Below are 18841 nucleotides of genomic sequence, written 5' to 3'. Positions count from 1 at the left end.
AATCAATTCATGATTCCACCAAAAATGAGTATCCCAATTTTTCCACATTGCTTCCAATATTTGTCAGTTTCCCCTTCTATCATTTTAGCCAGTCTGATGGTGTAAAATATCTCAAGGTTGTTTTATCTGCATCTCTCTAATCAATGATTTAGAGCATTTTTTTCATATGACTATAAATTGTTTTGATATCATCAATGGAAAATTGCCTGTTCATATCCTTTGACCACTGATCAATTGGGGAATGACTCATATTCTTACAGATTTGACAAAGTTCTTTATATACTTTAAATATGAGATCTTTATCTGATAAACTGTCTAAAAATTTTTTCCTGATTTTCTGCTTTCCTTCTAATGTTCACTATATTTTATTTTACAAAAACTTTTTAATTTAATGTAATTTACACCTAACTTTGCTCTCTATCTCTTGTTTATTCATAAATTGTTCACCCACCCATAAGTCTGATAAGTAATATGCTCCATGTTCTTCTAATTTTCTTGGAAAATCTCTCTTTAATATCTAGGTCATATATCCATTCGGACCTTATCTTGTGCTGATCTATATCCCACCACTGGACCCAGATGGCTATGGAGGAGAAAATGGGGCTGGTGACTGCACAGCCCTCCCTCACTGAAATCCAATTCACTGGCATGTCATGGCATCACCTCCCTGATGTAATGGTCCTCATCGAGGAAGGACAAACAACAATAATCTTGGTAAATAGTGTGAGATATTGGTCAATGCCCAGTTTCTGCCATACTGCTTTCCAGTTTTCCCAATAATTTTTACCAAATAATGAATTCTTATCCCAAAATCTTTAAAGACAAGTCTTTATACTTGTCAAATACAAGGTTATTATGTTTATTTGATGCTATAAATTGGATGTCTACTCTATCTCATTGATCTACATTTCTATTTTTTAGCTAGTAGCAGACAGTTTTGATAATTACTGCCTTAAAACAGAGTTTAAGATCTGATACTGCTAAACCTACATCCTTTATCCTTTTTTTCATTATTTCCTTTGATATTCTTGACTTTTTGTTTTTCCAAATGAATTTTGTTATTTTTTTCTAATTCAGTAAAATAATTTTTTGGTAATTTAATTGAGATGGTATTGAATATAGAAATTATTTTGGGTAAAATTGTTATTTTTATTATATTGACCCTACCTACCCATGAATAATTAACATCTCTCATTATTCAAATCTGATTTTGTATAAAATGTATTTATAATATTTTATATTTTATTTAGTGTTTACATAGTTCCTGGATTTGTTTTGCCAGGTATACTCCCAAGTATTTTATAATGTCTAGAGTTATTTTAAGTGGGGTACTTTTTACTATCTCTTCTTGCAGAGATTTGTCTGTGATATATAGGAATGCTGATGATTTACAGAGATTTACTTTATATCCTGCTATTTTGCTAAAATTCTTGTTTCAACTAACTTCTTAGTTGAGTCTTTGGGATTCTCCAAGAATATCATCATATCGTCTACAGAGATAGTTTTAATCACCTTATTCCTTATTCTGATTCCTTCAATTCCTTTTTCTTCTCTTATTGCTAGGATTTCCAATACAATCCTGAATAATACTGGTGACAGTAGGCATCCTTATTTAACACCTGATCTTCCCAGGAAGGCCTCTAGTTTATTCTCATTACAAATAATGCTTACTGATGGTTTTAGATAAATGCTTTTTATCAATTAAAGGAAAAAATCATTTATACCAATACTTCCAAATATTTTAATAGAAATGGGTGTTAAACTTAATCAAAAGCTTTTTCTGCATCTACTGATACAATCACATGTTTTTTTAAACTTTTATTATTGATGTAATCAATTACGTTAATCATTTTCTTTATGTTCAACCATCCCTGCATTCTTGGCATAAATCCCACTTGATCATAATGTATAATCTTTGTAATAAATTGTTGTAAATTTTTTTGCTAGTATTTTATTTAGGATTCTTGCAACCATATTTAACTTGGTAAGAATAAGATGCTATAAATAAAATAAGAGAAATTAAAAATAAAAATGTGTAAATAAAGGAAAAAGAACCTAACCATAGTAAGTTACTTTGGTCTTAAAGAAGATCTGGGTTTATATTCAGAGGAAGAAGATAAGTTAAAAAAAAAAAGCCACTCCTACCCCAAAGAATAACATGAAATGGTCACAAGCCCAAAAAGAAATATTGGAAGAACTTAAAAAGGAATTCAAAAATCAAATAAGAGAGAACAAGGAAAAATTAGAAAATAAAACCAAAGTAATCCAAGAAAATTAAGAAAAGAAAGTTAACCAATTAGAAAAAGAGATACAAAATCTTAAGGAAGAAAACAACTTCTTGAAAATTAGAATTGGGCAAGTGGAATCAAATGACATTGTAAGACACCAAGATATAATAAAACTAGAAAAAAAACAGTAGAATCTGAAACATCTCATTAGAAAAACAGCCGATCTGGAGAACAAATAGAGGACAGACAATATAAGAATTGTCAGACTACGTGAAAGTTATGATCAAAAAAAGAATCTGGATACCATATTACAAGAAATTATTAAGGAAAATTGCCCTGAAGTCCTAGAACAAGAGGTAAAGTAGAAATAGAAAGAATACACCAATCACCACCTAAAAGAGATCCCAGGAAGAAAATTTACAGGAATGTCATAGCCAAGTGTCAAAATTCACAGGTAAAAAGGAAAATACTTCAAGGAGCAAGAAAAAAATTTTAATACTCTGGAAAAACAATCAGGATTTCACAAGACCTAGAAGCTTTTATACCAAAAAACCATAGGTCTTGGAACATTATATTTTGAAGAGCAAAGGAGCTGGGGTTGGTTGCATCCAAAAAAAACTTATCCAGCAAAGGTGAGTATAATCCTGAATTTAAAAATAAAAAAGGCATCTGATAAAACTGAAAGACCTTCAGGTACTTGTAACAAAAAGACCAGAACTCAATGGAAAATGTGATATAAAAGATCCACATGAAATATAAGGAAATCATCAAAGACTAATTATAAGGCACTGAGTAAGGTCAAACTGTTTACTTATGATATATGAAAATGTTATTAAAGTTATTAGTAGTAGTAATAGTATTCTTAAAACTGTTATCATTCCTAAGGTAGTTTGAAAGAAAGATTGGGTCTGAGTAGTTTTGGATGAGGTGATTCTAAAAAATAGAAGTGGGTAGGAAAAGGTTAAAAGGAGAAATTATTTCATTAACAACAGAGTGTGAAAGGAAGAATAATACAGAGGAAACAGGTGGGGGCGGAGAGCTGGCAATACTGGGACTTTACAAATCTGGGTTGAAGAGGAAACAACATCTGAATCCATCTGAAAAGATTTAGAAGTCTTCTGAACCTCTAGAGAGAGGAGAAAACTGGGGACACTTTTACAATGGTACATATATATAAGATAAGGAGGGTGGGGTGAATAGCTAAGGGAGGGCCTTTTAGAGTGGCTGGTGAAATAAGGAATAAGAGGGTAAGGAGAGAAGATAAGGGAACAGGGATAAAAAGATGCTGAGAAGGAAATTAGTAATTAAAATAAGATGGAGGGAAATTCACAAATAGTAATTAAAAACTTGAATGTGAATGGAATGAACTCATCCATAAAATGGAAAGAGACGGCAGAATGGATTAAAAATCAGAATCTGACAATATGCTGTTTACAAAAAACACAATTTAAAATGAGAAATAGGGAGCCAAGATGGCAGACACAAGGCAGAGCCTCACCTGAGCTCGCCTCCAAAACCCTCCAAAGACCTTTAAATAATGCCCTAAAACAAATTCAAGAGCAGCAGAACCCACAAAAGGATGGGATGAAACAATTTTCCAACTCAAGACAACTTAAAAATTTGGTAAGAAAGGTCTGTCAGACTGGGGTGAGAGCGGAACACAGGCCAACGCAGGCTGTGCCAACGCAGACCAGGCCCCAGCAAACCAGGAGCGGACGTTGGGAGTCACTGAATCAGTAGCAGCTGCTTCCGGAATTCTCAGCCCACAGGCAGTAAGGGGATAGTTGAACAACTGGTCAGAAGGTAACTACAGAGGTCTTTTTGCTAGCACTGGAGCAGGACTCTATTGCTTTTCGTAGTGGGATCCAGGTGACAGTCCTAGGTGGCAGTCCCAGGGTGAGGAGGAACACCAGCACACCGGAGCTTGTGGCCACAGTGCAGGAGGGACCCTCCTCACAGGTCCAAAGCAGAAAAAAAGTGTTTGTGGTCCACTCACAGACCAGAGCATAGGCCAGGAGAGCAGTAAACACACCTCTCCTTAGATCATACCACGTTGCACAAAACCCCCGAAGCTTGGGACAGTGTGCCCTCCACCCTGGAAGGAGAAATCCACTTTAGCAAAGAGTTAAAAGTCAAGAACTAGACTGGGAAAAACGAGCAAACAGAAAAAAATTCTGACCATAGAAAGTTACTACGGTGACAAGGAAGATCAAAATACACACTCAGAAGAAGACAACAAAGTCAAAGCTCCTACATCCAAAGCCCCCAAGAAAAATATGAATTGGTCAAGCCATGGAAGAGCTCAAAAAGGATTTTAGAAATTAAGTAGGGGAGGGAGAGGAAAAATTGGGAAGAAAAATGAGAGTGATGCAAGAAAATCATGAAAAACAAGTCAACAGCTTGATAAAGGAGGCACAAAAAAATACTGAAGAAAATAACACCTTGAAAAACAGAATAGGCCAAATGGTAAAAGAGGTCCAGAAAGCCAATGAGGAGAAGAAGGCCTTAAAAAGCAGAATTGGCCAAATGGAAAAAGAGGCACAAAAATTCACTGAGGAAAAGAACTCGTTAATAAATAGAACTTTTCCAAACGGAAAAGGAGGTAGAAAACCTCGCTGAAGAAAATAATTCCTTAAAAATTTGATTTGAGCAAGTGGAAGCTAATGATTCCATGAGACATCAAGAAACAAAAAAACAAAACCAAAAGAATGAAAAAATAGAAGACAATGTGAAGTATCTTCTTAGAAAAACAACTGACAAGGGGACAAGAGAGCAGGGCGTTGATAGAGGGCAGGGCAGATTGAGGGAGGGGATAATCAAAAGCAAACACTTCTGAGGAGGGACAGGGTCAAAAGAGAGAATAGAATAAATGGGGGGTAGGAAAGGATAGGATGAAGGGAAATATACTTAGTTTTTCACAAAAAAAAAGAAAAGAAAAGAAAAACAACTGACCTGGAAAAAAGATCCAGGAGATAATTTTAAAATTAAAAATGAAAGCCATGATCAAAAAAAGAGCCCAGACATCATCTTTCAATAAATTATTAAGGAAAACTGCCCTGATATTCTGGAACCAAACGATATGAGTTGAATATGATAGAATGATATCTAAAAAAATAAAATTGAGGGGTGAGAAAGAGGAATTCACTGGGAGAAACGGATTGGGAGAGATAGAATGGGGTAAATTCTCTCATATAAAAGAGGCAAGAATAAGTTATTACAGTGGAGGGTAAGATGGGGGAGGGGGCAGGGAATGCTTGAACCTTATTCTCATTGGAATTGGCTTGAAGAGGGAATAACATACACACTCATTTGGGTATAGAATGCTATCTTACAGGAAAGTAGAAGGGGAAGGAGATAAGAGGAGGGGGGGTGCTCATAGAAGGGAGGGTGGATTGAGGGAGGCAACAGTCAGAAGCAAAACACTTTTAAGGAGGGACAGGGTGAAAGGAGAGAGAGAGAATAGAATAAACGGAAGAAATAAGATGGAGGGAAATACAGTTAGCAATCATAACTGTGAAAAAATGTTTGAAGCAAGTTTCTCTGATAAAGGCCTCATCTCTCAAATATGTAGAGGAATGGGTCAAATTTATAAAAAATAAGAGTCATTCCCCAATTGACAAATGATCAAAAAATAAGAAGTCAGTTTTCAGATGAAGTAATCAAAGCTATCTATAGCCACATGAAAAAATGCTCTAATGTGGGTCATGACGCACAGTTTAAGAAGTGCTGAAGGGGTCACGAATGGAAAAAGTTTAAGAAGTCCTGCTCTAAATCACTTTTGATTGGGAGAAGTGCAAATTAAAACAATACTAAGGTACTACCTCACACCTATTAGATTGGCTAATAGAACAGAAAAGGAGAATGATACATGTTGGAGGGGATGTAGGAAAATTGAGACAATAATGCACCAGAGTTATGAACTGATTCAACCATTATGTAGAGCAATGTGGAACTATGCCCAAATATTTATAGCAACTCTTTTCTAGTGGCAAAGAATTGGAAAATGGGGGGATGCCCATCAATTAGGGAATGACTGAACAATTTGTGGCATATGATTGTGATGGAATACTATTATGACATAAGAAATGATGAGCCAGATGCTCAGAAAAACCTGGAAACTAACATGAACTGATGCAAAGTGAAATGAGTAGAACCAAGAAAACATTGTACACAGTAATAGCAATACTGTAAGATGATCAACTGTGAATGACTTAGCTATTCTAAGAAATACAATGATCCAAGACAACTCTGAAAATACTTATCATGAAAAATGCTATCCATCCCCAGAGAAAGAATTAATGAAAATACAACATGACTAATATGAAAATACGTTTTACATGATTACACATGTATAACCTATATCAAGTTGCTTGCCTTCTCAATGAGTGGGGTGGGGAGGGAGAGAATTTAGAACTCAATTTTAAATGAATGTTTAAAATTGTTTTTACATATAATTGGGGAAAAATAAAATATTAAATTTAAAAAGTTATGTGGCAACTTGAAGTCGTGCATTTGATTTGCATTTTCTAAATTTGAATAAAACACAAATAAAAATTTTTAAAAATAACAAAATTGAGAGATACATACAGAGTTAAAATGGAGGGTTGGAGTAGAATTTATTATGCTTCAGCTGATGCAAAAAAGGCAGGGGTAGCAATTATGATCTCAGATAAAGTTATGGTTAAAATAGATTTAACTAAAAGAGATTAAACAGGATAACTACAGTTTGATAAAAAGATAACATAGACAACGAAGCAATATCAATAATGAACCTATATGTACCAAATACTATAGTATCTAAATTTTTAAAAGAAAAGTTAAATGAATTACAGGTGGAGATAGAGAGTAGTACTATAATAGTAAGAGACTTTAATCTTCCCCTCTCAGAACTAGATAAATCAATAAATAAGAAAGAAGTTAAGGAAGTGAATAGAAGTTTAGATAAAGTAGGTATGATAGATATCTGGAAAGAACTGAATGGAAATAGAAAGGAATACACCTTTTTCTCAGCGGTCCATGGTACCTTTACAAAGACTGATCATATATTAGTACATAAAAATGTTATAGTTAAAAGCAGAAAAGCAGAAATATTAAAAGTATTATTTTCAGATCAAAATACAATAAAAATTATATTTAATAAGGGACCAAAGAAACACAGATTAAAAACTAACTGGAGATTAAACAACCTAATCCTGAGTAGGTTAAAGAGCAAATCATAGAAAGAATTAATAATTTTATTCAAGAGAATGGCGATAATGAGACAGCATATCAAAACCTATGGGATACAGCAAAAGCAATGATCAGAGGAAAATTTATATCACTAAATGCTTACATCAGTAAAATAGAGAAAGAGCAGACTAGTGAATTGGGTATGCAATTAAAAAAACTAAAAAAAAAGAACAAATTAAAAATCACCAATTAAACACTAAATTGAAAAGCCTAAAAACTAAAGATGAGATTAATAAAACTGAGTGTAAAAAAACCATTGAATTAATAAATAAAACTAAGAGTTGGATTTTATGAAAAAAAGAAAACAAATAAAATAGATAAACAATTGGTTAATTTTATTTACAAAAAGAGAAAAGAAAACCAAATCACAAGTATTAAAAATGAAAAGGGTGAATATACCACCAGCAAAGATGAAATTAAAGCAATTATAAGAAGTTATTTTGCCCAATTATATGTCAATAAATTTAACCATTTAAGTGAAACAGAAGAATATTTACAAAAATATAAACTGCCTAGATTAGCAGAGAACGAAATAGAGTATCTAAACAGACCTATTTTAGAAAAATAAATTGAACAGTCATAAGTGATCTTCCTAAGAGAAAAGGACCAGGACCAATGGATTTACAAGTGAATTCCAGCAAACATTTAAAGATCAACTAATTCTGGTATTAAATAAATTATTTGGAATAATAGGTAATGGGATCCTACCAGATTCCTTTTATGAAACAATTATGATACTGATACCTAAACTAGGAAGAGTAAAAACAGAGAAAGAAAATTATAGACCAATTTTGTTAATGAATTTGTATGACTTTACATGCATAATTGATAGTATGTTGCTTGCCTTCTCAGGGAGAAGAGGCTACAAGGAGGAAGAAAATCTGGAACTCAAAATGTTGAAAAAAAAAAAAAAAAAAAGAACGTTAAAAGAATATTTAGTTAAACAGAAAAACGCTTTTCAAAAATAGAGTTGAATTCTGGTAATGCCATTTTAAAAGCAGTTTGTAAAAACAGTAGAATGAAGGTAATTTGCCTATTGAATCTTTACAGAATTGGACAAAGATCAGTGACAATGCACATTTTTTCCCTCTGGCAATATTTATTGTGTTGAGGCTTTAATGTGAATGCTTTTCTTTTCCTAAACCAAGAAAAGTCATGTAAGCACAGGCATGAGGGTAATATCTTTATGAGCAGAAAAATGGATATGGGAAATGTTAAATCAATACAAAACCTGGAAAGCAAGATACACAACTACAATAATGTAAACGAAAACAAGGCCAGAAAAACCACCTGAACTCATATTAACTGCAGCCATCAACCTTGGTCTAGGAGAAAAAATGATGAAAGAGGTTTCTCTCTTCACGGCAGAGAGGCAGAGGGCTATAGGTCCTGAATGCTGCACACATGGTCAGGCACATTTGATAATTAAGAGGAGAGGGAGAGAGTGGGAAATTCCCATGTTAAAGGACCAACAGAGCTTTACAAGACCAAGCGTGCCGAGAAGACCCTCTGCCACCATATCTTACCAAGCTTTTTTTCAGCCTCCACATGTCCCCACGCCCAATGTACTGGTCCTTAAAAGTGAGTTCCACCAGGTCAAGAGTCACCTCCTGAAAAGAGACAGAGACATTTCAGCCTCGTTCCCATTCCAGATCACAAAACACCATTTCACCAATCCAAAGAGCTTCTCCATTCACTCATTCCTTCATTCAGACTTTTATGAAGCACATCCCACATGCAGGGTGCCATGCTCACTGGTCTGAAAGAGCACCTGCCCTCCAGGGCCTTCCCGTCTCCAGCAGGGTGGGGTTTGGGACACTGCCACTGCCACCGCACAAGGAGCAGGGACAAATGTGGCTCAGACCAGGTGCTTTTGGGATTGCTGAAAGCAGAGGAACACCCAAGCCCAGGGGAATTAAGGAGAGTGAGAATAAACTGGCCCAGAACACTCCCAAGAAGTCGCTCTCCTCACAGCCTTTTGCCTCTATGCTGCGTCAGGTGAAAGGCCAACTTTAGAGGCACGACAGGATGGAAAAAGAAGTGATGAGCCCAAAGGTGCACGTGGCAGCACAGTCAAGGCTCACATTCCAGGAAGAATGGCAGACACAGAGAAAGCAAGGGCGAAGGGAGCCGGACAGAGGACGGCAGCAACGGCCGAGAACGGAAGATGCACTCCCGTAAGAGCGCGTGTCGGCAGTGCTCGTCCTCAGACTGGACGGAGGCTGGCAAGGATTGCTCAGGGGAGCCACAAAGGGCTGGGAGCTGCTGGGGACACACACAGAGAAGAAGGACAGGGCAGGGCAGCGCAGCGTGGGCGGAGGCCGAGACTCTGCTGACACGTGGCCCAGAGAGGGAAGGCCAAGCCACACAATGTGCATGTGGCATCTGGCCTTCTCTGCCAGAGAGAACAATCTTGAGAATGAAGAGAACAAAATGACAAACAGGACATTGGAGAAAACACAAAGGAGGAGCAGGGAGGGACACAAGCAGAGAGAGTCGTTTTAATTACCACCTTGTTAAATTTAGTAAACACCTTGGGTTTTTTTTTTTGCCTTTTTTTTTCCCCAGACAATTGGGGTTAAGTGACTTGCCCAGGGTCACACAGCGAGTGTCAAGAGTTTGGTCTGTGGCCAGATTTGAACTCAGGTCCTCCTGACTTCAGGGCCGATGCTCTATCCACTGCGCCACCTAGCTGCCCCCAATAATCACCTTTTTAAAACACCAGATCATATGGTAACAGAAGCCTGGCTTCTTACAGACAGCTGGATCCCAGCAGGGCTGAAAGACTCCCCCACAGTGGCCACGGCATCACTGGAATTCACACCAAACCTTTCCCTTGGGTCAGCAGCAATTTTACATGATTACTTTGCATAATTATAACTTCCAACAGTGAGAATTCAAATACATGCAGCCACTTTGGGGGGGGGGGACTCATTCTTTGTACTAAAGGGATCCAGCTGTGCTTTTCACTTCCATGCATATGGAAATGTCTGGGTTTGTTGATGCTTCTTAACTTCAGAATGAAAAATAAAATTTACCAAACAGAAGAAAAAACTCCCAGCGAGCAGCCAGAATCCAAGATAAGTTGGGAAATAGGAACAAGGCTCGTAGCTGCCCATGTGTGACGCTGTGTGACGCTGCAGGACGCCCCCCGCAGCTCAGTCACTCCCAGTGATCTTGGAAAGAGCCGAGGAGCAGAGGACAGAGGAGAAGGCTGCCCGGGCACAGGGGCTGACATCACACTGCAGCCCACACTGAAGCTCTTCCTTAGGAGGCGGTGGCCACCCGCTAGAGGCGTAAGAGGGCATCACAGGAGCCAGGTCACGGCGACCAGCCGCTTGTAGGTGAGGACTGCGTACTTAGCACGAAGGCACAGAGAGCCAGGCGTGGACAAAGCTTTGGATGATGCCCCCCGCAGGTGGCCTGGACAACGGGGAGCCATGTGGGCTAAAGAGGAAGACGTGCCCCGGGCTGGATGTTGCCCTGGCTGAACAGCTAGACCCAAAGCGTAGGCAACTGGGCAGGAGGAGGCCTCCAGTAGTGCGCACTCAGGAGGCGCCCAGCACGGCGCTGAGCAAGCGCTCCAGGGAGCTGTCCTCGACCCTGGCTGGCTAACGGTTCTATGGGCAGTAAAGGGCGTCCTTATCAAATGTACAGACGACACAAAGGTGTGAAATGCAGCTAACACACGGCGGGAGAGTCAGCATCCAACAAATCAGAACCTTAGGCCAAACTTAATCAGATGAAACCAATGAGAACAAATTTCCAGCTCCCCCACTGATAAATGGACAAAGGACATGAACAGGCAGTTCTCAGATGAAGAAATTAAAGCCATCTATGGTCATACAAAAAAAACGCTCTAAATCACTATTGATTAGAGAAATGCAAATCAAAACAACTCTGAGGGACCACCTCACACCTGTCAGACTGGCCAACATGACAAAACAGGAAAATGATAAATGTTGGAGAAGATGTGGGAAAATTGGAACACTAATGCATTGTTGGTGGAGTTGTGAACTGATCCAACCATTCTGGAGAGCAATTTGGAACTATGCCCAAAGGGCTATAAAAATGTGCATACCCTTTGACCCAGCAATAGCACTTCTAGGGCTGTATCCCAAAGAGATCATAAAAATGGGGAAAGAGGGACAGCTAAGTGGCCCAGCGGATAGAGCTCTGGCCTTGGAGTTAGAAGGACCTGAGCTCAAATGTGACCTCAGACACTTGACACTTACTAGCTGTGTGAACCTGGGCAAATCACTTAACCCTGATTGCCTCACCAAAAAGCAAAAAAAAAAAAAAAAAAAAAAAAAAGGGAAAAGAATCCACATGTACAAAAATATTAAATATAAAGATATATAAATACTATAATTACATGTATAAATAGTATACATTAACAATATAAATAAACATATAACATAAATAAAAATACAAATACAAAAATATAAAAGCAGCTCTTTCTGTGGTGGCAAAGAATTGGAAATAGAAAGGATGCCCATCTGTTGAGGAATGGCTGAACAAATTGTGGTACATGAATGTAATGTTATACTATTGTTCCACAGGAAATGGTGAGCAGGCAGACTTCAGAAGAACCTGGAAAGACTTACATGAACTGATGCAGAGTGAAATGAGCAGAACCACGAGAACATTGTACATAGTAACAGCCACGTTGTGCGATGACTAATATTAATAGACTTGGCTGTTCACAGCAATGCAAGGATCTTACACATCTCCAAAAGACTCATGATGGAAAATGCTACCCACATCCAGAGAAAGAACCATGGAGTCTGAATGCAGATCGAAGCAGACTCTTTGCTCTCCCTTTCTTTTGTTGTTTTGCTTTGTTTCTTCTTTCTTATAGTTCCTCCTATTAGTTCTAATTCTTCTTTACATCATGACTAACGTGAAAATATGCTTAATATGAATGTATATGTAGAGCCTATATCAGATTACACGCCGTCTTGGGGAGGGGAAGAAAATTTAAAACTCAAAATCTTATGGAACTGAACGTTGAAAACTAAAAATAAATTAATTAATTTTAAAAAACAAAATAAAATAAATAAAAAGTGGGGAAGAGAACAAAGCCGCCTTCCAGCCTCTGAAAGGCCTTCGTGGGAGAGAGAAATCAGTCCCCCGCCTGGGACCGTTTGGGCCCAGAGGGCAGAGCTCAGCCATGGGTGCAATCTGCAGAGCAGGTTTTGGCTTGACATGAGAACAACATCCTCATAAAGCTATCCAAAGATGAAACAGGCGCCTCCAGGCCATGCGCGCCCCCTCGCTGGGTGTCTTCACAAAAGGCTGACTGGTCACGGCCTGACTGGCTGAGATACCGAAGGGCCAACGGCCTCTTCTCTGAAATGCTGGGATCCAGTCTCCCAGCATCACTGCCATTCAGGGGTCAGCACCAAGTCTCTGCTCCAGCCTGACAGTGACATGGTACTGGACTGCATTTAAAATTTAAAGGGGCATAGCATTAAAATGTTCAGAAAAGAATGATAACGTGTGTAGGAAGCAACTGGAAAGTAATACGTGTATAGCGGCAGAGATGCTGAACCACGAAGGAGGCACCGGCGGCTGGCTCAGACAAGTCTGCCCAGGGAAACAGCACATCAGTCTCAGGCCTCAGATGCCTCCTCTGAAATCATGCGGCTAAAGTCACCTGTAGTGCCCACTTCACCAAGCTGTCATGGAGAAAGCGCTTTCTACGGCTCAAACCCCTGTCTGTGCAAGGTATTATGACGTACACACACACACGCGCGCACGCGCACACACACACACACACACACACACACACACTCTCTGCCTCACAATCACCTTCAGTACTCTGATCCTAATGCTGGAGGTGTGGGAGGCGAGAGGGGGCTCAACACTCCCACAAACAGCTCAAATCCAAACCAAGACGTACCTTGGGGTCGACGACATTCACGTAAACATCTTGGTAAGGTCTCAGCCGGAACACCTGAGTCACCGTCTGGTCCACACTGATCGTTTCTGGAAGAAGGAAGCCATGTCAGAGACCTCGATCATCGGGATTAATCTACCCGGCTGTCAAACGCTTAACTGCTCACATGGCTAGATTTATAAATACCAAAACCAAATTTTTCAACAGACCCAAGTTTTTGTATATAAGGAACAACTAGGGAAGGGAGGAGAGCAGTTTTGGTGTGTGGTTTAAAAATCTTTCCAGAAAATACGTTTAATATGAATGTCTAAGTAGAGCCTATATCAGATTACACGCCATCTTGGGGAGGGGGGAAGATGCTCCGGATGCCCTCCTGCTTATCAGTGTGGTTCCCAGAACTGAGCCCAGTACTCCACGGGGGGTCTGATGAGGGCAGAGCACAGCAGGGTGGTACCTCCCGACTCCCTAAGGTGATGCCTCTCTGAGAACAAACCAGCCCCTGTGACTGCCCCACCACACCACTGACATCTTAAGCCTGCCATTCCCCAAAAACCCAGCCCATGCTGAATCTTACAGGAAGCCAGGGGTTCTAAAAGACAAAAAAGAGGAGGGAGAACATTCTGAGCAAGGGGGTTGGCCAGGGCAAAGGCACGGGAATACAAGATGGATGAATAATGAGTAAGCATTTATTAAGTGCTTACTGTATGCTAAGCACCGAGGAGGCACATAGGTGAGTCAGATGGTCCCTGCTCTCCAGGAGCTGCCATTCTCATGGAGGAGACAGCAAGCTGGAAGGCGTCAGCTCCAAGTGGGATGGAAAGGGCCCCAGTTCTTAGAGGCAACAACTAAGCAGACGGGGATGCCTCCTCCTCACGCCATTTCTATAGATGAAATCCTACAAGTTTCTGATGCTGAACACTTTCCAGGGCCAGGGACATGGGTGCTGAGAACCGTCTCTTCGGGGTCTTCAGGAGCTACGGCGGCTAAGGCAGAAGCGGTCTGGAGGTCCCACCTTCACGGGGGAAGGAGGGCCGGTGCTCTGGGGAGCACTGCTATCCCGGGGGCTCCTGGCAACGGCTGGTCAGTGACTGAGGCTGGTCACGGAGAGGACACTGGCCTCCTGTCCACAGGGGCTGTTCCTCTCAACGATACGTGTGTGGTCTAGGCTGGAAGCAGGGGCAAGGGTCTGGGAGGCCCTTCCATTCCCTGGGCTCCTGCGCTCGAGTCCTGAGCGGTCGACATGGGGCACTTTGGGGACGCAGTGGTTAAAGCGGTTGTGACCGACCTGGCACATGCCGCCCCGCTCCCCGTCCATCTCTCTCAGGACTCGGTGGTTTCGGCCAAGCTGGCGCGCCTGCGCCACAGGCGGCCAGTGGTGGCAGCGGCCCTTTCTCCACAGGGCTGCTTCCCTAAATGACGGGGCATCCTACGTGAGGAATGACAAGGCCAATATGACTCAGTCACTGAGCCAGCCTCAGGCAGTAACATAGGAGATGGAAAGACGGCAACAGGCCAAGTTAGGACGAGTTCTAAACGGCAAGCAGAGTTCACGCTGGCGCCTACAGACAAAGGGAGCCACGGAATTCACCGAGTGGGGGTGGCCTGCTCAGACCTGTACCCTGGCCCAGGACCATGCAACAGTCCAGGGAGAGGTCACAGGTCTGAACGCAGGCGGCGGCTGTGGCAGTGCGGCGGAGGGGGAGGAAATGACAAGATCTGGAGGTTGTCCGTCCGTGTGGGCAGCGAGAGGGAGGGCTGACAATGATGCTCAGACTGCAAACACGGGGGAGGGCAAAGGCCACAGGATCAGAGTCTGAGCTGGAAGGGGCGTCAGAGCGCTGAGCCCAATCCCCCAGTTAGGAAAAAATGAGGAAGCGAAGGCAGAGAAGGGAGCCCCCCGCCAAGTGGCTGAGCCGGTCAGCTCCGAGGCAAGATGTGAGCCCACGTCTTCGGTGCTCCAAGGCCAGACCTCCCCCCGCATTACACGGGCTGGTGCAGTGGCCTCCACACTCCAGGCCTGGAATGGGCTCTCTCCTCCTGCGAGCCTTGCTAACTTTCTCGGTGCGTCTGTCTGTCCTCTCCGCTTCCCCTCCACTGAACCCACTCTATCTCCTCCCAAACCACTTTATATTCATCGTGTGTATCTGCTGATGTTTCGGTCCTGTCTGACTCTTCCTGACCTCATTTGGGATTTTTGTGGCAAGAATCTTGGAGCGGTTTGCCATTCCTTCTCCAGCTCATTTTATTGTTGGGGAAACTGAGGCCAACAGGGTGAAGTGATTTGCCCAGGGTCACATATGCCTAGTGTCTGAGGCTGGATTTGAACTCAGGAAGAGAAGTCTTCCTGACTCCAAGCGGAGCACTCTACCCACTGTGCCACCTAGCTGTCCATTTTCTATATCCTCATATGGTTATCTGTTGCCTCCTTCATTAGAATGTAAGCTCCTCAAGGGCAGGGCACATTTCACTTTTGTCTTTGTATCTCTGGCACTTAGCACGGTGGCTGGCACAATGTAAATGTGTAGTAAATGCTTGTTGATTTATTAATTGATTGGAAGAGGGGTTGGTTTGTGGGGTGCAAAAGGAATTGATTTGGACACACCGTGTGTGAGAGGCCCACAGGCCATCTGGTCAGTAACGTCCGGTCAGTAGCTCATGACCAGAACTCAGGAGAGAGACTAGGGCTAGATCTGGACATCATCTTCACAAAGATGACAGTTGAACCCAGGTGAATAGGTGAGACGTCTCATCGAGGGAGAGAGAGGGCCCAGATGTACCCAAAGCCAGTGGGTGGGACAGAGATGAAGATCCAGAAAAGCCAACTGAGGGGTGAGTGGTCAGACAGCTAGGAGAACCAAGAGAGGGCAGTACCACAAGACCCAGAGAGGAGAGAGTGGTCAACAGCACTGGACGCTGCAAGGACACCAGAGGATGAGACCACTAATACTACTGTGCTCTAAGAAATGAAGAAAGAGTCAGCTCCCGAGAAACCTGGGAAGATTTGTATGAACTGATGCAGAGTGAAGTGAGCAGCTAGGTGGTGCAGTGGCTACAGCCCTGGGCCCAAGTTCAAATCTGACCTCAGACATTTCCTAATTGTGTGCCTGGGCAAGTTACTTAATGTCTGCCTGCCTCCATTTCCTCAGCTGTAAAATGGGGACAATCACAGCCCCTACCTCTCAGGGTTGTTATGAGGATTAAATGGGATAATATTTGGCATTTTAGGCAAACGTACGTTTTGCACTGGAACAACATGGCCAGCCCATCAGAGTGCGCTCTCTGAAGCAGAGTCTGAATGCTTGGCAGTTCAGTTTGAGAAAGGACCTCAGTGTCTGGTTATCTTTTCCCGCCAGGTGATCTTCAGAATCTTCCTAAGACAACTCAGATGGAAGCGATTCTGTTTCCCGGCATGGCGCCGGTAGACTGTCCAGGTTTCCCAACGACGTCAGTAGACGTTCACTTTGGTAGTCAGTCTAACTTTTCTTCTGTCTCCTACCTTCCTTCAGAGCCTCCCAAACACTGAGCCAGCTCTGGCAATGCCCGCATCAACCTCATCATCCATGTGGACATCCCTGGAAAGTCTACTGCCAAGGTAAGCGATGTGCCGTAACTGATGGTTCCACATGTGGACGGTGTGGTGCTGGCTGGTGGAGCACCTGTGTTTTCTTGGGGTTAATTTTTAAGCCTGTCCGTTACCCTCCATCCGGTGTAGTCCATCAGCTGAAACCGTTCACGAGGGTGTGGCTGCCACGCAGGCTGCACCTTCTTAAAGTCGTAGGTGAGAATTGGGTGACGCTGGACACAAAAGATGGCTGAGCAGCCCTTAAAAAGGATAGGCAGCCCTCACACCAGAGGCACGAGCCTTCCCTGAACACCCGTCCACTCCAACCCTGGGAGGTAGGTGCTGTTATAACCCCTCATTTTAAAGTTGAGGAAATTGAGGCAGACAGAGATTAGGTGACTTGCCCAGGTGGGCAATGTCTGAGGCTGGATTTGAACTCAGGTCTTCTAACTCTGAGCCCAGTCCTCTATCCACTGCATCCCCAAACTGCCTATGAAAGAATCCAGATTTCTCAAGTAGTTTAACTAGAGGAAGGTTAACCTCTTTCATCACTGAACTGAAGCCGCCCTCTCCAAAATCACCAGTGATCTCCTACTTCCCTCCTTCGTGGCCTCCCCCATCCTCATCTCTCTGGGCCTCTCTGGACGGTGGCCTGGGGGTCACCTTCTCCTCCTCCTCTCCTGAGCTGGCGTGGCACCGCTCTCTTCTACCTGGCTGACCTCCCCTCCACCCTCGGCTCTGGGCCAGGTCCTCTCCTCTCTCACTGGGTGATCTCATCAGCCGCCCTGATAGAATCAGCATCTCTTCTAAGAAACTCCCAGTTCTACTGACCCCAAGGTCTCTCCTGAGCTCTGTGGTTAATGTTCAGTCCTTTCAGTCATGTCGGACCCTCCGTGAACCCGTCTGGGGTTTTCTTGGCAGAGACACTGGAGTGGTTCACGATCTCCTTCTCCAGCCCATTTTACAGATGAGGAAACTGAGGCCAACAAGGTGACGTGACTTGCCCAGGGTCACCCAGCTAGTCTGTCTGAGGCTGGATTTGAACTAGCTCCTTTCCTGACTCCAGGCCTGGTGCTCTATCCACTGCGCCACTTAGCTGGCCCCGAGCTCAGACTGTGCATTTATTTACGTTCATGCAATCTCTCCCTTTAGAACAGGGGAGTAGGAACTCACTCTTTTCCTCATTCTGGCATCCCCCCAGGGCCTGGCACACAACAGGTACACAAGGCTTGCTGATCACATCTTGGATGATTCAAGAATGGAAAACGTCTTCTCGGCGGAGAGCCTGGACACGCCGCCAGCCAACGGTGGAATACTGTATTCTCTGCACCATCCAGCAGGCGCGTGACTGTGAAGGCGCAGTCCGCTCTGGGAAACGAAGGAGCTCGGAGCCCGGCTGAACCAGGCCCTCTCCGCCACATGCACACGTACGCTCGCCACAAGCACAATCCGACCACCTCCGCTGGCTCCCTACTGCCACTGGGATCAATTGAAGCTCCTCTGTTTGGCTCTTCCAGGCCTCGACTCCCTGGCCCTGCCCCATCCCCCCACCCTCTGCCATCTGGTCCACCTGGCCTCCTCTCTGCTCCTCACACAGGACACTCCATTTCCCACCTCCAGGACTTTGCCCCGGCTGTCCCCAAGGCCTGAAACGCGCTCTTCCTTCTCTACCTGTGCCTCCAGTCCATTTCCTTGTCCTTAAAGATGTGACTCAAAATTCAGCTTCTGCGTGAAACCTTTCCCTCCTGAAGCTTCTATTTAACTAGAGGAAGTGTGTGTGTGTGTGTGTGTGTGTGTGTGTGTGTGCGTGTATTTGTATTTCCTTGTCACTCCTACCCTCCTGTCCACAGAACCTTGGACTCAACTACAGGAAGTGTGTGTGTGTGTGTGTGTGTGTGTGTACATGTGTGTGCGTGTATT

General features: G+C 42.8%; 1 protein-coding gene across 11 annotated transcripts in view; it reads right to left on the bottom strand.

Moving 5' to 3' along the window:
- The window catches only part of DEPDC5 (DEP domain containing 5), a 116588-nt gene that overhangs the window by 87807 nt on the left and 9940 nt on the right, over positions 1 to 18841 (bottom strand). For all 11 annotated transcript variants that reach the window (XR_003569256.1, XM_027864031.1, XM_027864059.1 and 8 more), the window contains exons 5-6: positions 13363 to 13448; positions 8984 to 9067 (exon numbers count right to left, since the gene is read on the bottom strand). Coding sequence is in view for 10 of the 11 variants with exons in the window: in XM_027864031.1 (XP_027719832.1) it covers positions 8984 to 9067; positions 13363 to 13448 (170 nt within the window). In the remaining variant the exon portion in view is untranslated. The remainder of the gene's footprint in view (positions 1 to 8983; positions 9068 to 13362; positions 13449 to 18841) is intronic.

Source organism: Vombatus ursinus, unplaced genomic scaffold (assembly GCF_900497805.2).
Source record: "Vombatus ursinus unplaced genomic scaffold, bare-nosed wombat genome assembly UNPS02001287.1, whole genome shotgun sequence".
NCBI classification, from domain to species: domain Eukaryota; kingdom Metazoa; phylum Chordata; class Mammalia; order Diprotodontia; family Vombatidae; genus Vombatus; species Vombatus ursinus.
This window is presented reverse-complemented; position numbering and strand designations above follow the sequence as displayed.